Here is a 19,202-nt window from a genome sequence, read left to right on the forward strand (position 1 = left end):
AGTTCAAGTTGCGGTTTTGAATATATATATATATATATATAGCCTCAGAAAACTATTGTACTATTAACTATCAGTTCCTTCTTCTCTCTCTCTCTCTCACACACACACAAAATTTATCAGTTCCAAAAATAAAATCTGTTTTTTATTTTCGAAAAACTTTTTTCCCAATTTACCAAGTGCCTTTTTTATTTATTAAAAAAAAATTTCTGCAAATAGAATGCTAAAACATTGCCAAACATTACCTGATACATTTGTTGGTTAGGTCTAATTTGAGCTTCAGCATGAGAGAGCAATTTGTTTGTGATTTGTTCATAAGGGTAAAATCATCTCTTTCCTTTGAATCATGCAGTGGGTTGGATGATTCTTAAAAGTAAATATTTTATCATTTTTAGGTGTTTGTTTATATGTAAAATGTGGTCAAATTTGTAAAAAATATTTTTAGTTAAGCCTAAAATCATTTGTAAAAAGTTGTAAAATGTTTTACCTTTAAAAACTTAGTAAAACATTTTACAAAAGCAAACATTGGTCCTCCCCTCATCTAGTGGCTAGGTTGCCGATTCGGTAGGCAACCAATGCCGATAATTCAGTCGCCGAAGTCGCCAATTTGATTGCCGAAGTTGCCACTCAGCTGGCCGATATTGTTGGTCAAGTCAAAGGAGCTGCCAGTCTGGCATCCAAAACAATGTTTGGTCACCGATGGTTTCGATGGTTGGAGCTGCTAGTTTTGGTAGCTTGTACTTGAAATATTTTACATGTAACTTATACCAACCATCTAAAAATATTTTATTAAAAATAATTTACATGGAAAATATTTTACTTCCAAACAAATTTTACATTATTTATCAATACATAGTTTTAAAAAACCGTACCTTTTTAAAGTATGACTGTACTTTAACCCATTTTTAACGATTAAATCATTCAACAAATATACAGAAACAAGTTCTCAAAAAAAAAAAAAAAAGTGTGAGTTTAAAAAAGAAAAACCAAAAAAAACAAAGTGGTATCAGGTGTGGTTTAGCTGGAGATGCTCTTTTTTGCATTTCCAATATCAATTGGCTTTATATCCGGTTTCGCACATGTACAGGGGTCAAGGGGTGGACTATAGATCAGATTTATCAAGTGGACAGAATCTTACTGTAGTGGCGTGGCAAACATATTATATACACCTTGTACTCGTAATAATTAATGCTAATAATTGTATTGGGTTCTTCTAAAAGACACGAATTTCCTCCAAACATATTTGCAGCAATGCTGCAAAAAAAAAAAAAAAAAAGTGTGAGTTTAAAAAAGAAAAACCAAAAAAAACAAAGTGGTATCAGGTGTGGTTTAGCTGGAGATGCTCTTTTTTGCATTTCCAATATCAATTGGCTTTATATCCGGTTTCGCACATGTACAGGGGTCAAGGGGTGGACTATAGATCAGATTTATCAAGTGGACAGAATCTTACTGTAGTGGCGTGGCAAACATATTATATACACCTTGTACTCGTAATAATTAATGCTAATAATTGTATTGGGTTCTTCTAAAAGACACGAATTTCCTCCAAACATATTTGCAGCAATGCTGCAAACAGACACACGTGTCAATTAAATAAAAAGACATTTAAGCAAGGGTCATGTGCAACAGCGTTAGCCAAACAGCCCATCTGCTTCCTCTCACCCACAGCAACAGCCTCACGCCTCTCTCTCATCTCCTCCACCTCTATTTTCTCAACAAACTTAGACCGACAAGAGCTTGGGTGAACAGGCAGAATCGACGGCGGCCACATGCAGCAGCTGCCGATCTCACCAAACCATATCTCCATTCCTCCTTTTCACCTGCTTCCCCCTTCGCTGATTTCGCCCCATTCACTTTCTCACTCAGCCGATGTCACTCCCATAAATTCGCTGCCAAGGACCACCACTCCATCGTTTCTCGGCATTCTCCCTGACAGTGACAAATGCAATGGTTCTCAATTTGTTCAGGTCTGATTTTCATTGTAATTAAAAAAAAAAAAAAAAAAACATTGTTTTTTAAAAGATAATTATTTCCTCAAATTGGTTTCTCAAATTGCATTATATTTGAAGTTTGAATATTTGTCCTTATGATTATTACCATAGCTGAGTTCTATAGCTTAAGAGCTTATGGTTTTGTTGGTTTTGAATGGGTATTTATTGTTGGTGGCAAGGATTTATATACTACTTATTTTTGGGGATTTTTTTAGTATAATTTTTGTTGAATAGGATGTTTAGGTATTTTGAGTTCTGAATATTGTTGTTGTTGTTCATCGTGATTGTTTGTAAGACTAAGCAACTACGGTTTTTTTTGCTAGGTTNAAAACACCATTTGTAGGTTGTCCAAGAGGAAGGTTGAAAAGTTCATTAGAAAGGAAAAAAAAATCTCAAAGTAAGAAGGATCAACCTAAAAAGACTAGTGGAGCAAGACAAGTTCAATCACGTGGTGGCCTAAATAGAGTAAGTTTATTTACATTCCATTATAGAACATGAATTTGTAGGTTCATAAATTTGTTTTATGTGACAATTGGTTTTTTTTTTTCCCACATAGGTCGATTCCTCAATTAATATTAATTCTCACAAAGAACATAGTAATGTTGAACAACCATCACAATTAGTCGATAACATAACTCAGGTATGATGCTACTACCTACATATTTTTTCTAATATCCTATTAAACAATTACTACTATTAAAAAGTGACACATAAATCTATTTAAATGTCATATACATGAATCTTTTAGTTGTAGTAATTTGGTTGGACAAGACAATGTTGTTGGGTTAAATGGTTTGAATCAGGTATACTTATAAATTTTGTCTAATATCCTACTACCCAGTTACTTTCATTAGCATAGAAAATGAAATATTGATTTGTTTAAATGTTATATGTAGGAATCTTTTGATTGTGAATTTTTGGTTAGACAAGATCACGTTGGGATATATGGCTTGATTTAGGTGTGTATAGTCATTATGAATTTTGCTACAACTTAAACTTATATTTTCCTTTTAGTTAATTTTTCCGTACACTTATTTTATATTTGGTGGCATATTTTGCAGGTTTCAATAGATCTTGATATTGACAACCTTTGAAAAACACCATATTGGTTGTTTTCCTTATGTTTTGCAAGTTTTTGAACAACATATTGGTTGTTATATAACATCTAGTGGACAGAACTTTGACAGTATTGTTTGGACAACACATTTGACTTTGACAGATTTTTGGAGAGCATATCAACAATTTGGATAGATTTTTTGGACAACACAATTTGGACAATTTATTTGGACATCACAATTTGGACAAATTTTGGATAATTTCATATGCAATGGGAAAGTTCATTTTTATATTTTTGTATCTATATATTTGCATATTTGAACAAGGCAGCTTTAAATGAATGCAATAGAATGATATGGATGGAAATTTAAATTCAGGAACTTTAAATTTAGCAATAGATTTGTTGAGCTTTTCTTTTTATTTGGCTCTCTTTTAAGATTCAAGAGGTTTAAACTTAGATATGGATTTGTTGGTAGAAAACATTTCAGGTGAAACAACTATAGCCTGAATTGCAGAAGAAAGCAGCAACTTTTGCAGTAAAAAAGCAGGCAAAGCTTCTTTTTTTTTTTTTTTCCCTATTTTTAGAGATGGTTTGTGCAGGCAAAGCTAGTGGTACAAACCTTCTGTGTAAGTAGTGGGGATGTTGATGATCAATAAAATCAGGCCATGGAACATGCTTATTTCTGTAGTGAGCTAGTTGCATGTGGTACATGTAGATGCTGATTTTTATGTTGAAGATGTTTGGTTTGTTAGCAGTCCATGGTTGGAGGGGGATTTGAATGTATATTTTCCTGTAAATATCTTTGTGAGCCAATGTATATTTCAACAAATCTATTGCTAAATTTTTATATTTTTGTGTCTATGTATTTGCATATTTGAACAAGGCAGCTTTAAATGAATGCAATAGAATGATGGAAATTTAAATTCAAGAAGTTTAAATTTAGCAATAGATTTGTTGAGTTCTTCCTTTTATTTGGCTCTCTTTCAAGATTCAGGAAGTTTAAACTTACATATGGATTTGGTTGGCTTTCCTTCTCTTTGGCTTTCCTTGTCAAATATGTAATTAGACCACCAAATTCACCTTCTTATAGAAAGGATTGCAATCCATATCATATAATTTTTTCTTCATGATCAAACTTTATCATGATATTTTGAAAATGCTCTATAAAATTCTAGTTGCAAAGCTTCTAGGTTCTTCAATTCTGATGTTCCGTTGAAAGCACTTGACAAAATGTTAACATTGATGATTAGAACTTGTGTACTATAGGTCTTGTGTCTGTGGTCTTAAAAATTTCTTTTACATAAAAATTTTTGCTAATTTGTGTCCATTTTTTGTGTGCAACAAGAAGTCTATCTTCTTATTAAAATACCATAACTCATCAGTAAAAAAATAAAAGTTCTACTACAATTTTCAATATTTCTACAGCTCTTTGTTTAAAAAGGCTCATTTGCCTCACAATAATAACACAACATAGCTTGAAAAATACACGATTAGTAACACTTTCCATTCATTACATCACCAAAGATAATCTACTAAAAAAACAACAATGCAGAAATGGTACCATGCACTTGTACACAAATCACCAACTAAGTGCCACTAGTTACACAAAAGGGGAAATAAAAGCCACTTTGTAGCACTTTTTACTGAAAAAGATAGTTATACAAACCTACAAAGAAATAATAATAATAATAATAATAATAAATGAGGGAAGCCAAGGCTACAATTTCCTATCAATTTTCTTCACTTCTGCTTTTAGTTTCACGTCATCTGCAAGATATGGTATACTTTACAAATTTTTCTACCTAGTGAGGCAACTGCTCAAAGTGCTAGTAGCACAAACTCAATTTGACCACAAGTATGGTGAAATGCCAGAGAATTCCTTTCCTCTCTGATTTCCAGTGAAGCAAACAAACACTGAGACCAACCAACAAACAAATAGCTCAAGCCCATTTGGGCAAAAGCTAAAATGGTCAAACCAAGCTCTTCCAGCTACATTGGCAGTAAGAGAAAAACAAGCTCTTCCAGCTAATACTATCAACTTGATGTCAGCTAGAAACTCAGGTGTCACCAACTTGCAAGTGGAAAACAAAACTTGGGAATGAAGTGGTTATATCTCTGTCCAAGAAGAAACGGATGGATGTTAGCATCAAGAGCTTGAATTCAAAAATTATTCATGATAGAGAGAGGCCATCATGCTCTAAACATAACATGAGTAGTGAAATACTAGAGTCTATAATAACAAATAACACATTCGTCCCATCAATGTGCATTCAGCAAACTAACTATTTAAAATCTAGGAACAAAGAGACACCATGTAATTATCACAGCAAGCAAAAACTAGAATTAAAAATGGTAATTTTTAAAAAATTAAAAACAATAAATCTAATTATCACAGTAGGAAAAAACTAGAATTAAATTATCCATATCACACAAAGCATACCAACATAATCTCAAATACAGAGGGATTTGGTAACAAACCTGGAAAAAATCGGAGCCTTGAAAAGGTGGGTGGCAGGATTGGTGGTCATTGGTGGCGAAGAGATGGATAGGGGATGGGAATGGCAAAGAGAGAAATGGCTGTTAACGGAGTGAGAGAAGGGATGGGGTGGAATCGGCGAAGGAACGACGTATGCAGTGGGAGGCCAGATTCTCTTGCTGGTTTGGGAAGAGGGATAAGAGAGAAAGAGAGAGGAGAGAGGCGGGTTTGAATAGAAAGAGAGAGGCCGGCCATGTGCAGTGGGTGGTTGAATTCTCTTGCCGATCTGAGGTTCTAAGAAAAACAGAGGTGGAGGAGGATGAGAGAGAGAATTTTGAGAAGCGGATTTGAGGAGTTTGAGGAGAGAGAGAGAGGCGCTGTCCAGTTTAGATGAGAGAGACGCTATTAACGTGAGGTTTAACAACACTTCTCTTAAAATGGGTCATGTGCTTACGTGTCTTTTTATTTTATTGACACTTGTTCTTGTTTGTAGGAATTGCTGCAAACATGTTTAGAAAGCTAAAACATTACCAAACATTACCTGATACTTTTGTTGGTTTAGATCTAATTTGAGCTTCAACATGAGAGAGCAATTTTTTTGTGATCTGTTCATAGGGGTAAAATCAGCTCTTTCCTTTGAATCATGCAATGGGTTGGATGATTTTTAAAAGTAAATATTTTATCATTTTTAGGTGTTTGTTTATATGAAAAATGTGGTCAAATTTGTAAAAAAATATTTTTAGTTAAGCCTAAAATCATTTGTAAAATGTTTTACCTTTAAAAACTTAGTAAAATATTTTACAAAAACATACATTGGTCCTCCCCTCATCTGGTGGCTAGGTTGCCGATTTGGTGGCCTAGGCAACCAATGCCGATAATTCAGTCGCCAAAGTCACCAATTTGATTGCCGAAGTTGCCACTCAGCTGGCAGATATTGATGGTCAAGTCACAGGAGCTGCCAGTTTGGCATCCAAAACGATAGTTTGGTCACCGATGGTTTTGATGGTTGGAGCTGCTAGTTTTGGTAGTTTGTGCTAGAAATATTTTACATGTAACTTATACCAAACATCTAAAAATATTTTATTAAAAATAATTTACATAGACAATATTTTACTTCCAAACAAATTTTACATTATTTATCAATACATAGTTTTAAAAAACCGTACCTTTTTAAAGTATGACTGTTTTTTAACCCATTTTTAACGATTAAATCATTCAAAAAATACACAGAAACAAGTTCTAAAAAAAAAAAAGAAAAAAAAAGTGAGTTAAAAAAAAAAAAAAAAAAAAAAAAAAAAAAACAACAACAACAACAACAACAACAACAAAGTGGTATAAGGTGTGGTATAGCTGGAGATGCTCTTTTTTGCATTTCCAATATCGATTGGCTTAATATCCGGTTTCGCACATGTACAAGGGCCAAGGGGTGGACTATAAAAGTATAAATCAGATTTATCAAGTGGACAGAATCTTACTGTAGTGGCGTGGCAAACATATTATATAAACTTTGTACTCGTAGTAATTAATGCTAATAATTGTATTGGGTTCTTCTAAATTAATGCAAATAATTCAACAAGGTTGTTGATAGCATGATAACTCTTTTTTTTTTTTTTTTTGATAGAAGCATAATAACTCTTTATTTGGTCAATATCACAAACTTTTTTAAATTATACTCAATGAAAAATTACAGAAACTCAAAGTATGACAACCAAACTGTGTTGAAATTGTATTGTTGCTTCCTCAAAAGCACTTGCATATGATAATGAACACTTTTATTCAAAAGGCCAAACAGAAACCAGTTTTGACAAGCCCCAAAATGAAATAGAGAGAAACATCTTTCTCCGCCTACATTGTACTGACTGAAGCTCCATTACAAAGATTGAATCCATACCAAACATCATTAGGAATGTAAGTGTTGTAATAAAATGTAGCAGACTTGGTGTTATAACCATAGATTGTCACTTTCTCAGGCATCCAACCATCGAATCCACTCCTGTAAAGGTAGACATAGCAGATTTGGTATGAGCATGGTCCTAATATCAGAAATGTATCTCTAGAGCACCTCTCAAACGTTCCTGTTGATGGATCATCCAGTCTTGGTGCATACACCTGATCATCAAACAAATGGTAATTACATCCAAGAAACGGTAATAAGTTACACAATTAATTAATTATCCATTCTGGATTCTCATGGCATATATACATGCATCTACTTAAATTAATGTACACAAAATTGTCATGTACATACATCTATACCTGTCATGACTGCTCTTTTATCATCAATCAAAACAATTTTTGGTACATGCGAGTCTCAAATCCAAAATATTTTATTGGACGATAAGAGACTTGGGCCCTGTTTGGTACACCACTCAAACACATATTTTTAATTTTTAAACAAAATTACACATATTTTCATACATTTTTTCAATCACACTTATTTTTAGACATGTTTTCAGTTTTTAAGTTTGTCTGTTGAACTATTGAACTAACTCGCATCTACATTTATACATGAATTATTTTATGTACCGGTATATGTACTTATATTTAGGCAAAAAAGAAAAAAAAAAAATAGAAGAGAAACATGCATTTATGTTATACTAACGTATGTCCTGTGTACAACGAGTTAAGAAGAACCTGATTGCCATAAGCATCACCAAATGCAAGACTGATTTGATCCCTTGTATATTTGGTTGATGAACAGCTTGTCGTTATTGATACTGTGTAAGAGCAGCTCTTTACATTCTACAAGAAAATTAGTATTTATTTTAGAGACATAAATTAAAAATTGTGACATAACACCCCCCCCCCCTTTTTTTTTGGGGGTTTTTTTACTGGAATAAAATAATTTTTTTCAAGTTAACCTCTGTCTGGCTTAAGTCCATTGTTTTGAACCAAAAAAAAAAAAAAGAAAAGAAAAGAAAAAAAGACTCTTGCTCTAAAGGGATCTATCTTTTTAGAAAAGGATCATAGCACCATGTGGGAATCTTTGAGGAGTATTTTCATATATACCTGGGTATTGTTGATCTTGAAGGATCTGAACTGCTGGGGTTGAGGAACGATTGACTTGGCTTGGGAGAATGTGAAGAGCAAGGCCAAAAAGAGCAGAAAAGTCACTGCTTTCACCATTTCCTCTAAATTCCTATGAGCTATATCCCAGCTGTGACTATGTGAGGAGAAGTATAATCTTTGGAATATCCTACAGGTACAAAATATATGTAGACTAGAGTAGAGAGCTTTCTAGCAACCAAGGGTAGATCAGTCAAATTTTTGTCCCCTTTGTCGCTTGTCTAATTTATTTATATGAATTATGAGTTTTACTAGAGGTTCAATAAATTAATCATGTTTCTTTTAGTAGGGCAAGTCAGTCTTTTTGGACAGGAACTTTTGGTTTTGGATGAACACAAGTAAACCTATGTTTATCTTTATCCAAACTGGCTGGGAAACGAAGAATAACAAACTAGAATTTATGTCTTAGATTCTTAGAGTAATATTTGACCATGTTTGTTTCGACTTTAGTGCTTTCCAAAAAAGACATAGTTATATTTTTAAAAAAATTATCTCATTTTTTTAAGTTTAACAGTGACTTTAAAATGAGATAGAATTTTTTCTTCAAAATGAGTCATACTTTAATAGGGTTTTTCGTTAAACAAAAATATAATTTCTTTTAGTTGCCTTTTTTTATACTACAAAATACAAGAAAATGTGAAAAATTATCTTTTTTTTTTTTTTAATATTTGGTAGCTACTTCAAAATGAGATAAAATTGTTTTTAATAGTAACTTCAAAATGAGTCATATTTTAACAGGTTTTTTCATTGACCATTTTTTTTTCCTGATACTACCAAATAAAAAATTAAAAAAAAAAAGTGAAAAACTATATTCACAAAAGATTGAAATACACAGAGCAAGATTAAACAAGTTTGGTTCTTCCAGCAGTCTCCCTTTTAGGAAGGAATCACTTCAAGGCAAATGACAATGTTTGGCTAGTTAGTGATCTCTCTAGTCTCAGCTTCTCCATGCCCTCTCGCTCTCTCTCTGAATTTTTTTTTTTTTGAAACATTACTAGATGAGCATACACTCTTTTATGAGTCAAGGAAGCACTGTGAAAGGTTTTACCGATCCCTACTTCTAATTCAAATTCATTGCACGTTTACGGTTCTTTGAACTATATTAAATACCCATCATATAGATTGGACAATGTTTTCCTCCACTCATTAAAAGTCATGTAACTCCACGTAGACGTGAATTGTCTTTCAACCACCATGTAGTAGGTTTAAAGGAAATTCCGCTGCGCTCCTCTACATCTTCCATGATCTGCAGAATTTCCCAGCAGACTGAACTCCTTGGGTCTTCAAATCCCACTTTGGCAACTCCTTGAGTAAAGGCCTCTTCAATGGCTATGTCTTCAATCATCGCCAAACTTAAAAGATTTTGTTGTTTGCAAGGCACTTTCAAATCCATTGCTTTTTGCACTCACCTTTATGGCATCTAACCACAACAGCTAAACAAGATTTATTATTCAACAATGCTATAGACACAAAAATATTTCACATGAGATGGTAGATTGTGATTAGTATAGCATCATTTTTATGGAATCACCATTGACATCATTTTTATTCAATCTACTTTAATCCTAATATTCTGTGGAAATCATTAAAACTTTCGAATCTCTAATGAAAATTACACATAAGATAGAACTCAAACTGCATTGGCAGCAGTCATAAGGATTACACAAGTTTTTTTCTTTTAAAGAAGGAAATCCTTCGTGAAATTCTCTCCCATTAGCTTGGCCAGCTGCCTAGGTAATAGCTAGTAACCTTTTTTTTTTTTTTTTTTTTTTTTTTGTGAGAAGAAATAGCAAGTAACTTAAATTGCTGTATTTAGCATTTTCACAATGTCAAGTTGTTTCAATAAGGATTTCCCTGATTGAAAGGGTAAAAATACATAAATGATTTAGTACATTTAAGTAACTTGAATTACTGCAGTTAGCATTCTGACAATGTCAAGTTCAAGTTGTTTTACGAAGGATTTCCTTCTTTAAATTGAAAAGCTTAACTGAGTTCATTTTTTAGTTTCTTTACAATCAAAATTCGCTAATTCAGCTCAGCATATCAAAAGTGGTACTTTAAATGCAATTGAAAAAGAAAAAGAAAAAAGAAAAAATCCTATCCTTCAAATTTGCTCCCCAATTTTCCTTTCACAATAAAATTATTCTTATCAATCTTTAGACTAAAGCAGGAATAACATATCCTAAGAAGCCGTCAGGATGATCTAATTATAATTTCAAGCCATCATAAACATGTGAAAATGACAGAATTGCTGCATTGTAATTGTCACCAACAATCCAAAAAGAGATGCAAGAAGTAATAGAAAATTCAAATATAGTTTTTACCTTGAATTCATAGACAAAATCGTGAGGCACTAAATTATGCAGCCTATACCCCAAACAAAAAGGCGATAAAGGAAAGGAGAAGAACTCTATAAACCCATCTTAGATTCAGAAACGTTGCAGTGATACACAAGCAAATTAGAAATCCAACCATTTAGTGTAGTATACACAGGTCGTTGAGGAAATTATTCCATCCGGTGTACATAGACTTATTGATGTAGTACACAATTTACTATTTAATTATTGTAATTTATTATTTTTTGGTATTTTTATGTAAAAAAACGTTTTTTAGGTTTAGGTGATTTATTTCCTTGTTTTTAGGTGCTTTAATGTTTTTTTAGGTCAAATTTGGTTCCTGTTATGGTTAGGTATCAATTAGGAGTTATTTTAAATTATATTTTCTTGTTTTGTCAAGTTTTAAGGAGCTCTTAAATAGGCCTTAAGTCTGTAAACGTTTTTCATAGTTTATTATCAATAAAAATTCAGACTTGTGTCTTTTGTGTTCTCTGGTGGATTCCAGACCTATCACCTTGTGGATTCAAGGAACCCTCGTGGATTCGAGGTTTACTACCCAGGAACTAACAGTTTAGTTTCTGTCCATCAAAGAGAGCATCGTGTGTGCTTCTCTCAGGCTTCCGCGACATCAGTTGGTATCAGAGCCTTGACTTACCCTGGTCTGATTGCTAACCCCCGAGACGGTAACCACCACCACAACAACGACGAATAACTTAGCGAGTATTACGTGACGTACAACAAGCACTCACAAATATCTATGCTAGGATGGCGCCGTTGAAGAATGGAAACAATAGGGATAACTGCAGCGGAGACATAACTCACGGGCAACCTATTGGTAAGCAAATTTCATATAGACCTTATAAGAGAATTGCAAGTTTTAATGGTTATTTTTTAAAAGAAGATTTTCTTGATTGGTTACTTGATCTAGAGGATTTATTTGACTATGAGAATATTTGTTATGAGAGAAAAGTTGGACTTGCTTTGTATAAACTTAGTAAGTATGCCTTATGTTGGTGGGAACGAGTACAATCCGATAGAATTCGACAAGGTAAAGACAAAATTTGATCGTGGCCAAGGATGAAAAAGATGCTTGCTATCAAATTTTTCCCTTTGGATTGTGAAGAAATCTTGTCGTATACAATACAAGATTATTATTGGCCAAGAAGTTCATACTTGAATTATTTTGAAGAGCCAAATATTCCACCATTAAAGGAAGAATTACATGTTGAAGCAAATATTGTTCTTGAAGAATATGGAGAAGTCAAAGAAGATTTGAAAATCAAAGATTGTAGGGAGATTAATGAAGGACCCCATTATAGAGAAAGATCTTTGAGGTTGAGATAGTAGAGACCATTAAAGAAGAAATTATAGAGGAAGTTGTCAACGATCTCAATGAAATCAAGTTAGATGATTGCAACATTCAAACTCCATTTATTGATTTTATTGGGGTGGAAAGATTTGATTGATCATTGACTTTTATTTGGTGAATATTGTCAATTACATGAAGATCAAGGGAGAAGAAGTTCAAGTTGCCCAATTAATGACTTTCAAGTTTGGCAAGAAGACAAAGAAGATGAAGTATTCAAAGTATTTTGTTCTCTTGGCATGGGAGATTCTAGATTTCAAAGATGAACTCGAGGACGAGTTTGTTTCAAGTGGAGGGTCTGATGTAGACACACAATTTACTATTTAATTATTGTAATTTATTATTTTTGGTATTTTTATGTAAAAAAACGTTGTTTTAGGTTTAGGTGATTTATTTCCTTGTTTTTAGGTGCTTTAATGCTTTTTTAGGTCAAATTTGGTTCCTGTTATGGTTAGGTATCAATTAGGAGTTATTTTAATTATATTTTCTTGTTTGTCAAGTTTTAAGGAGCTCTTAATAGGCCCTTAAGTCTGTAAACGTTTTTCATAGTTTATTATCAATAAAAAATTCAGACTTGTGTCTTTGTGTTCTCTGGTGGATTCCAGACCTATCACCTTGTGGATTCAAGGAACCCCTCGTGATTCGAGGTTTACTACCCAGGAACTAACAGTTTAGTTTCTGTCCATCAAAGAGAGCATCGTGTGTGCTTCTTTTCAGGCTTCCGCGACATCACTTATCTGTGGACAAACTCCGCATGGAATTGAACCCATGGCCCCAATTTTCGGTTCCGCTTTAAGGCCTGCTTTGCTTGCACATCTATAACAAACTGCGCCATTCCAGTACTCTTCACCTCCAATATCTCTTGTCCAAAACCAAAGCATTCGCAATCTCTTCAATTTGCTGAGTTGTGAACTCAACATTGAAGGCTCTACTCCTCCTTATCGTGTCCAAAATTTCCTCCAGTGTAACAATCTTTTGCTCATAAATGATCTTGACACAGTGCTTTTTCAAAAAGTTTATAAACTCTGTATCGAGGCTCCCCTCAACATACCAAGCTCCACCAGTGATTTCCTTTGATGGTTCAAACTCTGTCGCAATATAGTGTTTTCTGCCTTTATTTTGGATGGTTACAACCTCTTTTATCAGTTTCTTAGCTTGAAGTGATTTGGGGGATTTGTGAAGCACATTGTCAGGGATGTTTGTTTCTCGTTTCATGTCTCTTGTCCAAATAGCCATGTCTTGCTTTCTTCGGATCAGATTATAAAGGATACGCTTGTGTTCTGTCAAAGACTCAATAGGTGATTTTGAGTCAGGCTGTTTACGCTTCAGAGATGAGAGCCCTTGTGATCGGTTCATTCCTATCAAAAGACAATTGCAGGGGAAAAAAAATTCACTTGCATAGGAGTACCGAACCTTGTTTTCTAGCATGGTGGGCATTAACATTCATATTTTAAAATAACCAGAATAATAGAAACTTACAGCCTTTATTCGGCGTTGCATAATAACAGTAGGAAAAGAAAAGAAAGTAAAATTTGTAAACTTAATTACTTCCATCTGTCAGCTATTCTTAAAAAAAAGGAAAAAAAAAAATTCTCAAAAATTTAGAATTTTATTCAAAAAAACCCAAATGAATCCACCACGGGAATCACCTTTCCATCCACTTCACAACAGAACAATAGTTCAGCGCTATATCAGTATCAATACAAAGGCTAGCAAAATATTATATTGTGTTGGTTTCTCTAGGTATACAGGTACAAGTATTTAAAAGATTCGAAGAATTAATATTATTTCTCAATCCAGAATTCTCATAAAAAGATGTAGTTCATCCTCATAAGTCAGAATTTCCATAAGAACCAAGCAAGATCACTAGAAATAATCATACACAAATACTCTCATTGGGGAGGTTGCCATGGACATACAACTTCCTAGAAACAAATATGCTTTTCATAATTTAACAAGGATATATGAGTAAATTTATTCAAATTCATTTTTTTCATCCCTTCACTTTTCCACTCCCAAACCAAACAAAAATTAAAGAAATTAAAATCTTTCATATTCTCCAACTTTTCCATCCTTCTGCCATTTTCTATCCTCCCACTTTTCTATCCCTCAAACCAAACAGATCCTTATGTCATCTATTTTATTTTCAAGCAATCCCCTTCCCCTTTACTTTTATGTCAACCATTTTATTTTCAAGAAATCCTCTTCCCCTTTACTTTATTGCACATGCGCGCACACACACACACACTCTATATCTAGACACTTAAAAAAATAAAAAAATAAAAAATATTTTCTATTTCATCCCTCTTAAATGGTTTTTAAACCTCAAATAAAGCACAATATGAGCATGTCTCATAAGAATAGTTGATAGTTTAGAACTCTCATTTCTTTATAAAAAAGAACCCGTAATGCTTGAAAGAGATTAAAATCTATTTAAGAGAGACAAAAAAAAATAAAAAATAAATAAACTTTTTGCTCAACATTTACAAGTGTGCCTATTTTATTTAAAACATGAGCAAGTTACGTGATTTCATTAATTCAAAAGATACATTGCAATCAAAGAGTTTGTTGGTTAGTGAGATGATCAATGAGTTATATTTGTTTCACTAATTGTAGCGGTTAAGGTTTTTTATTAGAAAAAAATTAGCAAATAATTAGAGATTTAATAGAGTGAGTGAGTCTATGCTAAATATATAATTAAACTATTTTGAACCAATTAATTTCAATTAATGAGGTGTTCAATTTTCTCTTTAATTCATTTTCAGTAAATCTAAGATCTATATAATCTTAACTTCTTGCATTTTGAGATTTTAGTAAGGGTTCAACTTGGATTTGACCTTGACAAACCCTCAAAAAGGTTTGTATACAAAATAAACATTTAATGGTGGCTCTAGAGAGAGAGAGAGAGAGAGAGAGAGAGAGAATACTCTTCACCTCCAATATCTCTTGTCCAAAACCAAAGCATTCGCAATCTCTTCAATTTGCTGAGTTGTGAACTCAACATTGAAGGCTCTACTCCTCCTTATCGTGTCCAAAATTTCCTCCAGTGTAACAATCTTTTGCTCATAAATGATCTTGACACAGTGCTTTTTCAAAAAGTTTATAAACTCTGTATCGAGGCTCCCCTCAACATACCAAGCTCCACCAGTGATTTCCTTTGATGGTTCAAACTCTGTCGCAATATAGTGTTTTCTGCCTTTATTTTGGATGGTTACAACCTCTTTTATCAGTTTCTTAGCTTGAAGTGATTTGGGGGATTTGTGAAGCACATTGTCAGGGATGTTTGTTTCTCGTTTCATGTCTCTTGTCCAAATAGCCATGTCTTGCTTTCTTCGGATCAGATTATAAAGGATACGCTTGTGTTCTGTCAAAGACTCAATAGGTGATTTTGAGTCAGGCTGTTTACGCTTCAGAGATGAGAGCCCTTGTGATCGGTTCATTCCTATCAAAAGACAATTGCAGGGCAAAAAAAATTCACTTGCATAGGAGTACCGAACCTTGTTTTCTAGCATGGTGGGCATTAACATTCATATTTTAAAATAATCAGAATAATAGAAACTTACAGCCTTTATTCGGTGTTGCATAATAACAGTAGGAAAAGAAAAGAAAGTAAAATTTGTAAACTTAATTACTTCCATCTGTCAGCTATTCTTAAAAAAAAAGGAAAAAAAAAATTCTCAAAAATTTAGAATTTTATTAAAAAAAACCCAAATGAATCCACCACGGGAATCACCTTTCCATCCACTTCACAATAGAACAATAGTTCAGCGCTATATCAGTATCAATACAAAGGCTTGCAAAATATTATATTGTGTTGGTTTCTCTAGGTATACAGGTACAAGTACAACTATTAAAAGATTCAAAGAATTAATATTATTTCTCAATCCAAAATTCTCATAAAAAGATGTAGTTCATCCTCATAAGTCAGAATTTCCATAAGAACCAAGCAAGATCACTAGAAATAATCATACACAAATACTCTCATTGGGGAGGTTGCCATGGACATACAACTTCTTAGAAACAAATATGCTTTTCATAATTTAACAAGGATATATGAGTAAATTTATTCAAACTCATTTTTTTCATCCCTTCACTTTTCCACTCCCAAACCAAACAAAAATTAAAGAAATTAAAATCTTTCATATTCTCCCACTTTTCCATCCTTCTGCCATTTTCTATCCTCCCACTTTTCTATCCCTCCAACCAAACAGATCCTTATGTCATCTATTTTATTTTCAAGCAATCCCCTTCCCCTTTACTTTTATGTCAACCATTTTATTTTCAAGAAATCCTCTTCCCCTTTACTTTATTGCACGTGCGCACACACACACACTCTATATCTAGACACTTAAAAAAAAATATATATATTTTGTATTTCATCCCTCTTAAATGGTTTTTAAACCTCAAATAAAGCACAATATGAGCATGTCTCATAAGAATAGTTGATAGTTTAGAACTCTCATTTCTTTATAAAAAAGAACCCGTAATGCTTGAAAGAGATTAAAATCTATTTAAGAGAGACAAAAAAAAAAAAAAACTTTTTGCTCAACATTTACAAGTGTGCCTATTTTATTTAAAACATGAGCAAGTTACGTGATTTCATTAATTCAAAAGATACATTGCAATCAAAGAGTTTGTTGGTTGGTGAGATGATCAATGAGTTATATTTGTTTCACTAATTGTAGCGGTTAAGTTTTTTTATTAGAAAAAATTAGCAAATAATTAGAGATTTAATAGAGTGAGTGAGTCTATGCTAAATATATAATTAAACTATTTTGAACCAATTAATTTCAATTAATGAGGTGTTCAATTTTCTCTTTAATTCATTTTTAGTAAATCTAAGATCTATATAATCTTAACTTCTTGCACTTTGAGATTTTAGTATGGGTTCAACTTGGATTTGACCTTGACAAACCCTCAAAAAGGTTTGTATACAAAATAAACATTTAATGGTGGCGAGAGAGAGAGAGAGAGAGAGAGAGAGAGAGAGAGAGAGAGAGAGAGAGAGAGAGAGAGAGAGAGAGAGAGAGAGAGAGAGAAGACTAAACTTCCTTTGAAAAGATTCTGAATCTTAGGTTCACTACTGCAAGACAACAATACTCTTCTAAGTTTATAAAGTATAAACCTTCACAGCAATCTGCTTCTGTTGCATTCAACTCAGGTTCTAAAGAGAGGATAATTAACATATTGGAGATGCCTGCCGATCCCCTTGATCCTCCTAAGTTCAGCATAAGAGTCTTACAAAGCCTTCTGCCTCTGCCTCCCCTCCTGTGCCAGTCATGCATTCTCCTCCTCGCCCCGTTACCGTGAAGGACTAGCAAGACTGGAAAATTCCACCTTGCGTCTCTAATTGGATTAACCCTAAAGGTTACACCATTCCTCTTGATAAGCGTCTCGCAGCTGATGGTAGAGCCCTTCATGATGTCCATGTCAACAATAATTTTGCAACCCTTTCAGAAGCACCGTATCTTGCAGAGCACAAGGCCTGAGAAGCTGTAGCCATTAGATCCAAGCTTCAGAAGGAGATTCTCATGAAGGAGAAGGAAAGGAAAGAACGCGAGCTCGGGCCCTTGCTCAAAAGGCATGTTTTAAGAGAACTGCTTCTGCTGTTGCAACCTTAGATACTTCTGATATGATGAGAATTCATTTTGAGCATGAAAGCGCCTATGAGGAGGAGGATCATCTGCCTAAGGGACTATGGATGAACAACATATGCTGCGTGAGAAAGTGCGTGAAGAGTGACGCTAAGAAAGGGAGAGGGAGAGAAGGTTGGAGGACAAGGATGCTGCGATGGGGAAGACGAAGAAAAGCAAGATCACAAGAGATAGAGATCGTGATATTAGCGAGAAGGTTGCTCTTTGCACGGCTTCTTCTGTTGGAGGGGCAGGAAGAGGAGGAGAGGTTATGTATGACCAAAGACTGTTCATCTAGGACAAAGGAATGGACTCTGGATTCGCAACTGATGACCAGTACCATGTGTATGACAAGGCCTTGTTTTCTGCTCAGCCAACACTTTCAACCCTATACAGTAGGCCAAACAAAGGTGTTGATGTCGAGAGATATGGAAACGCAGAACAGTTGCGGATGACTGGTCCTAGAGATGGGCCACTTGAGTTTGAGGAGGATTATTTTGGACTGGGTCAGTTCTCGTCAGAGGTCAATACTGGTAAGAAAGCTCTCAAGGAAGTTGGTGCTAGAGGCTCAATGAGAGCTAGTGCTGGATCTTCAATGCGAGATGGCTATGAAGGTGGTTCCAGTAGAACTCACATTGGATTTGAATCAGGGTGTTAACTTTTTAGTAGCTTTTTTTTTTGTTGTGGGGGTGGGGATGGTGTTGGTGGGTGGGGGTTGGGCTTATAGTAAACGGGTCCTTACTGTTATTAGTATTGTTGATACAAATTGTTGTAGCTGAAATACAAATCTAGTTTTTCTTTGTTTTTCTTTACATATTTGAGTCTCTGTTTTACTTGGTTTTTCTATCTTTAATATTCTGTTCCTCTGCTTTTGCTTTGCTTCATTTTTTTTATCTCTTTGATGTTTATTTGGTTTTTTTTTATTTTGTTTGAATACCATGAACATGCATTGATGCATATGTGCTGTGATGCAGTAAGGTAAGTGAGGTAAGTCATGCATAATCACATAAACATGTATTTATTTTGTTTGATGAGTATGATATGGTTGATGAACATGAATATAATTGGTTGAATCCCATGTTTTTGATATTTAGATATCTTGACATGCTTGTTTGAATTTGCCTTGTGATGTTTCTGACCTTGGGAATGTATGCTTAAGGCCATGATAAATGAATGATAGGCTTAGGTTGATTATGCCATGATTGTTTGCTTTTAGATGCATGTTAGAGTGTGTGTGAGTTAGAATAACATGTTAAATATGTCTTTAATGAGATTAAGAT

At 33.9% G+C, this 19,202-nt stretch overlaps 3 protein-coding genes, 1 long non-coding RNA gene and 1 pseudogene across 4 annotated transcripts; 2 read left to right on the forward strand and 3 right to left on the reverse strand.

Annotated features, from left to right (window-relative positions):
- Positions 1-2,350: 2,350 nt before the first annotated feature.
- LOC136061290 (uncharacterized) lies at positions 2,351-3,849 on the forward strand. Its single transcript, XR_010629339.1, has 4 exons — positions 2,351-2,453; positions 2,545-2,628; positions 2,885-2,947; positions 3,050-3,849. It is a non-coding gene; the product is annotated as an uncharacterized LOC136061290 (long non-coding RNA).
- A 3,374-nt stretch (positions 3,850-7,223) lies between these two features.
- On the reverse strand, positions 7,224-8,795 carry LOC112035790 (embryo-specific protein ATS3B). Its single transcript, XM_024068628.2, has 3 exons — positions 8,531-8,795; positions 8,156-8,263; positions 7,224-7,630 (listed from the first exon to the last, which is right to left on the reverse strand). Exons 1-3 carry the CDS (start codon positions 8,645-8,647, stop codon positions 7,367-7,369), a joined length of 489 nt encoding a protein of 162 aa, XP_023924396.1. The 5' UTR covers positions 8,648-8,795; the 3' UTR covers positions 7,224-7,366.
- A 2,054-nt stretch (positions 8,796-10,849) lies between these two features.
- LOC112035551 (uncharacterized) lies at positions 10,850-13,656 on the reverse strand. Its single transcript, XM_065774406.1, is given in 4 exon segments — positions 10,850-11,113; positions 13,019-13,124; positions 13,127-13,150; positions 13,153-13,656. Coding segments are annotated over 4 exon segments (690 nt in total). The 5' UTR covers positions 13,646-13,656; the 3' UTR covers positions 10,850-11,046.
- A 1,563-nt stretch (positions 13,657-15,219) lies between these two features.
- Positions 15,220-15,737, reverse strand: LOC136067934 (uncharacterized). Its single transcript, XM_065774414.1, has one exon. It carries the CDS (start codon positions 15,727-15,729, stop codon positions 15,220-15,222), a length of 510 nt encoding a protein of 169 aa, XP_065630486.1. The 5' UTR covers positions 15,730-15,737.
- A 1,132-nt stretch (positions 15,738-16,869) lies between these two features.
- On the forward strand, positions 16,870-18,580 carry LOC112035603 (SNW/SKI-interacting protein-like; annotated as a pseudogene).
- Positions 18,581-19,202: the final 622 nt, after the last annotated feature.

Source organism: Quercus suber, unplaced genomic scaffold (genome assembly GCF_002906115.3).
Source record: "Quercus suber isolate HL8 unplaced genomic scaffold, Cork oak 2.0 scaffold_92, whole genome shotgun sequence".
Lineage (NCBI taxonomy): Eukaryota > Viridiplantae > Streptophyta > Magnoliopsida > Fagales > Fagaceae > Quercus > Quercus suber.

Excerpts from the sequence above, each read along its gene's own strand:
- LOC112035790 (XM_024068628.2), bottom strand. The coding sequence starts at position 8,647 with ATGGTGAAAGCAGTGACTTTTCTGCTCTTTTTGGCCTTGCTCTTCACA. Across the intron at positions 8,264-8,530 it reads TCAAGATCAACAATACCCAG|AATGTAAAGAGCTGCTCTTA; the intron begins GTATATATGAAA and ends ATTTTCTTGTAG. Across the intron at positions 7,631-8,155 it reads GTGATGCTTATGGCAATCAG|GTGTATGCACCAAGACTGGA; the intron begins GTTCTTCTTAAC and ends TTTGATGATCAG.
- LOC136067934 (XM_065774414.1), bottom strand. The coding sequence starts at position 15,729 with ATGAACCGATCACAAGGGCTCTCATCTCTGAAGCGTAAACAGCCTGAC.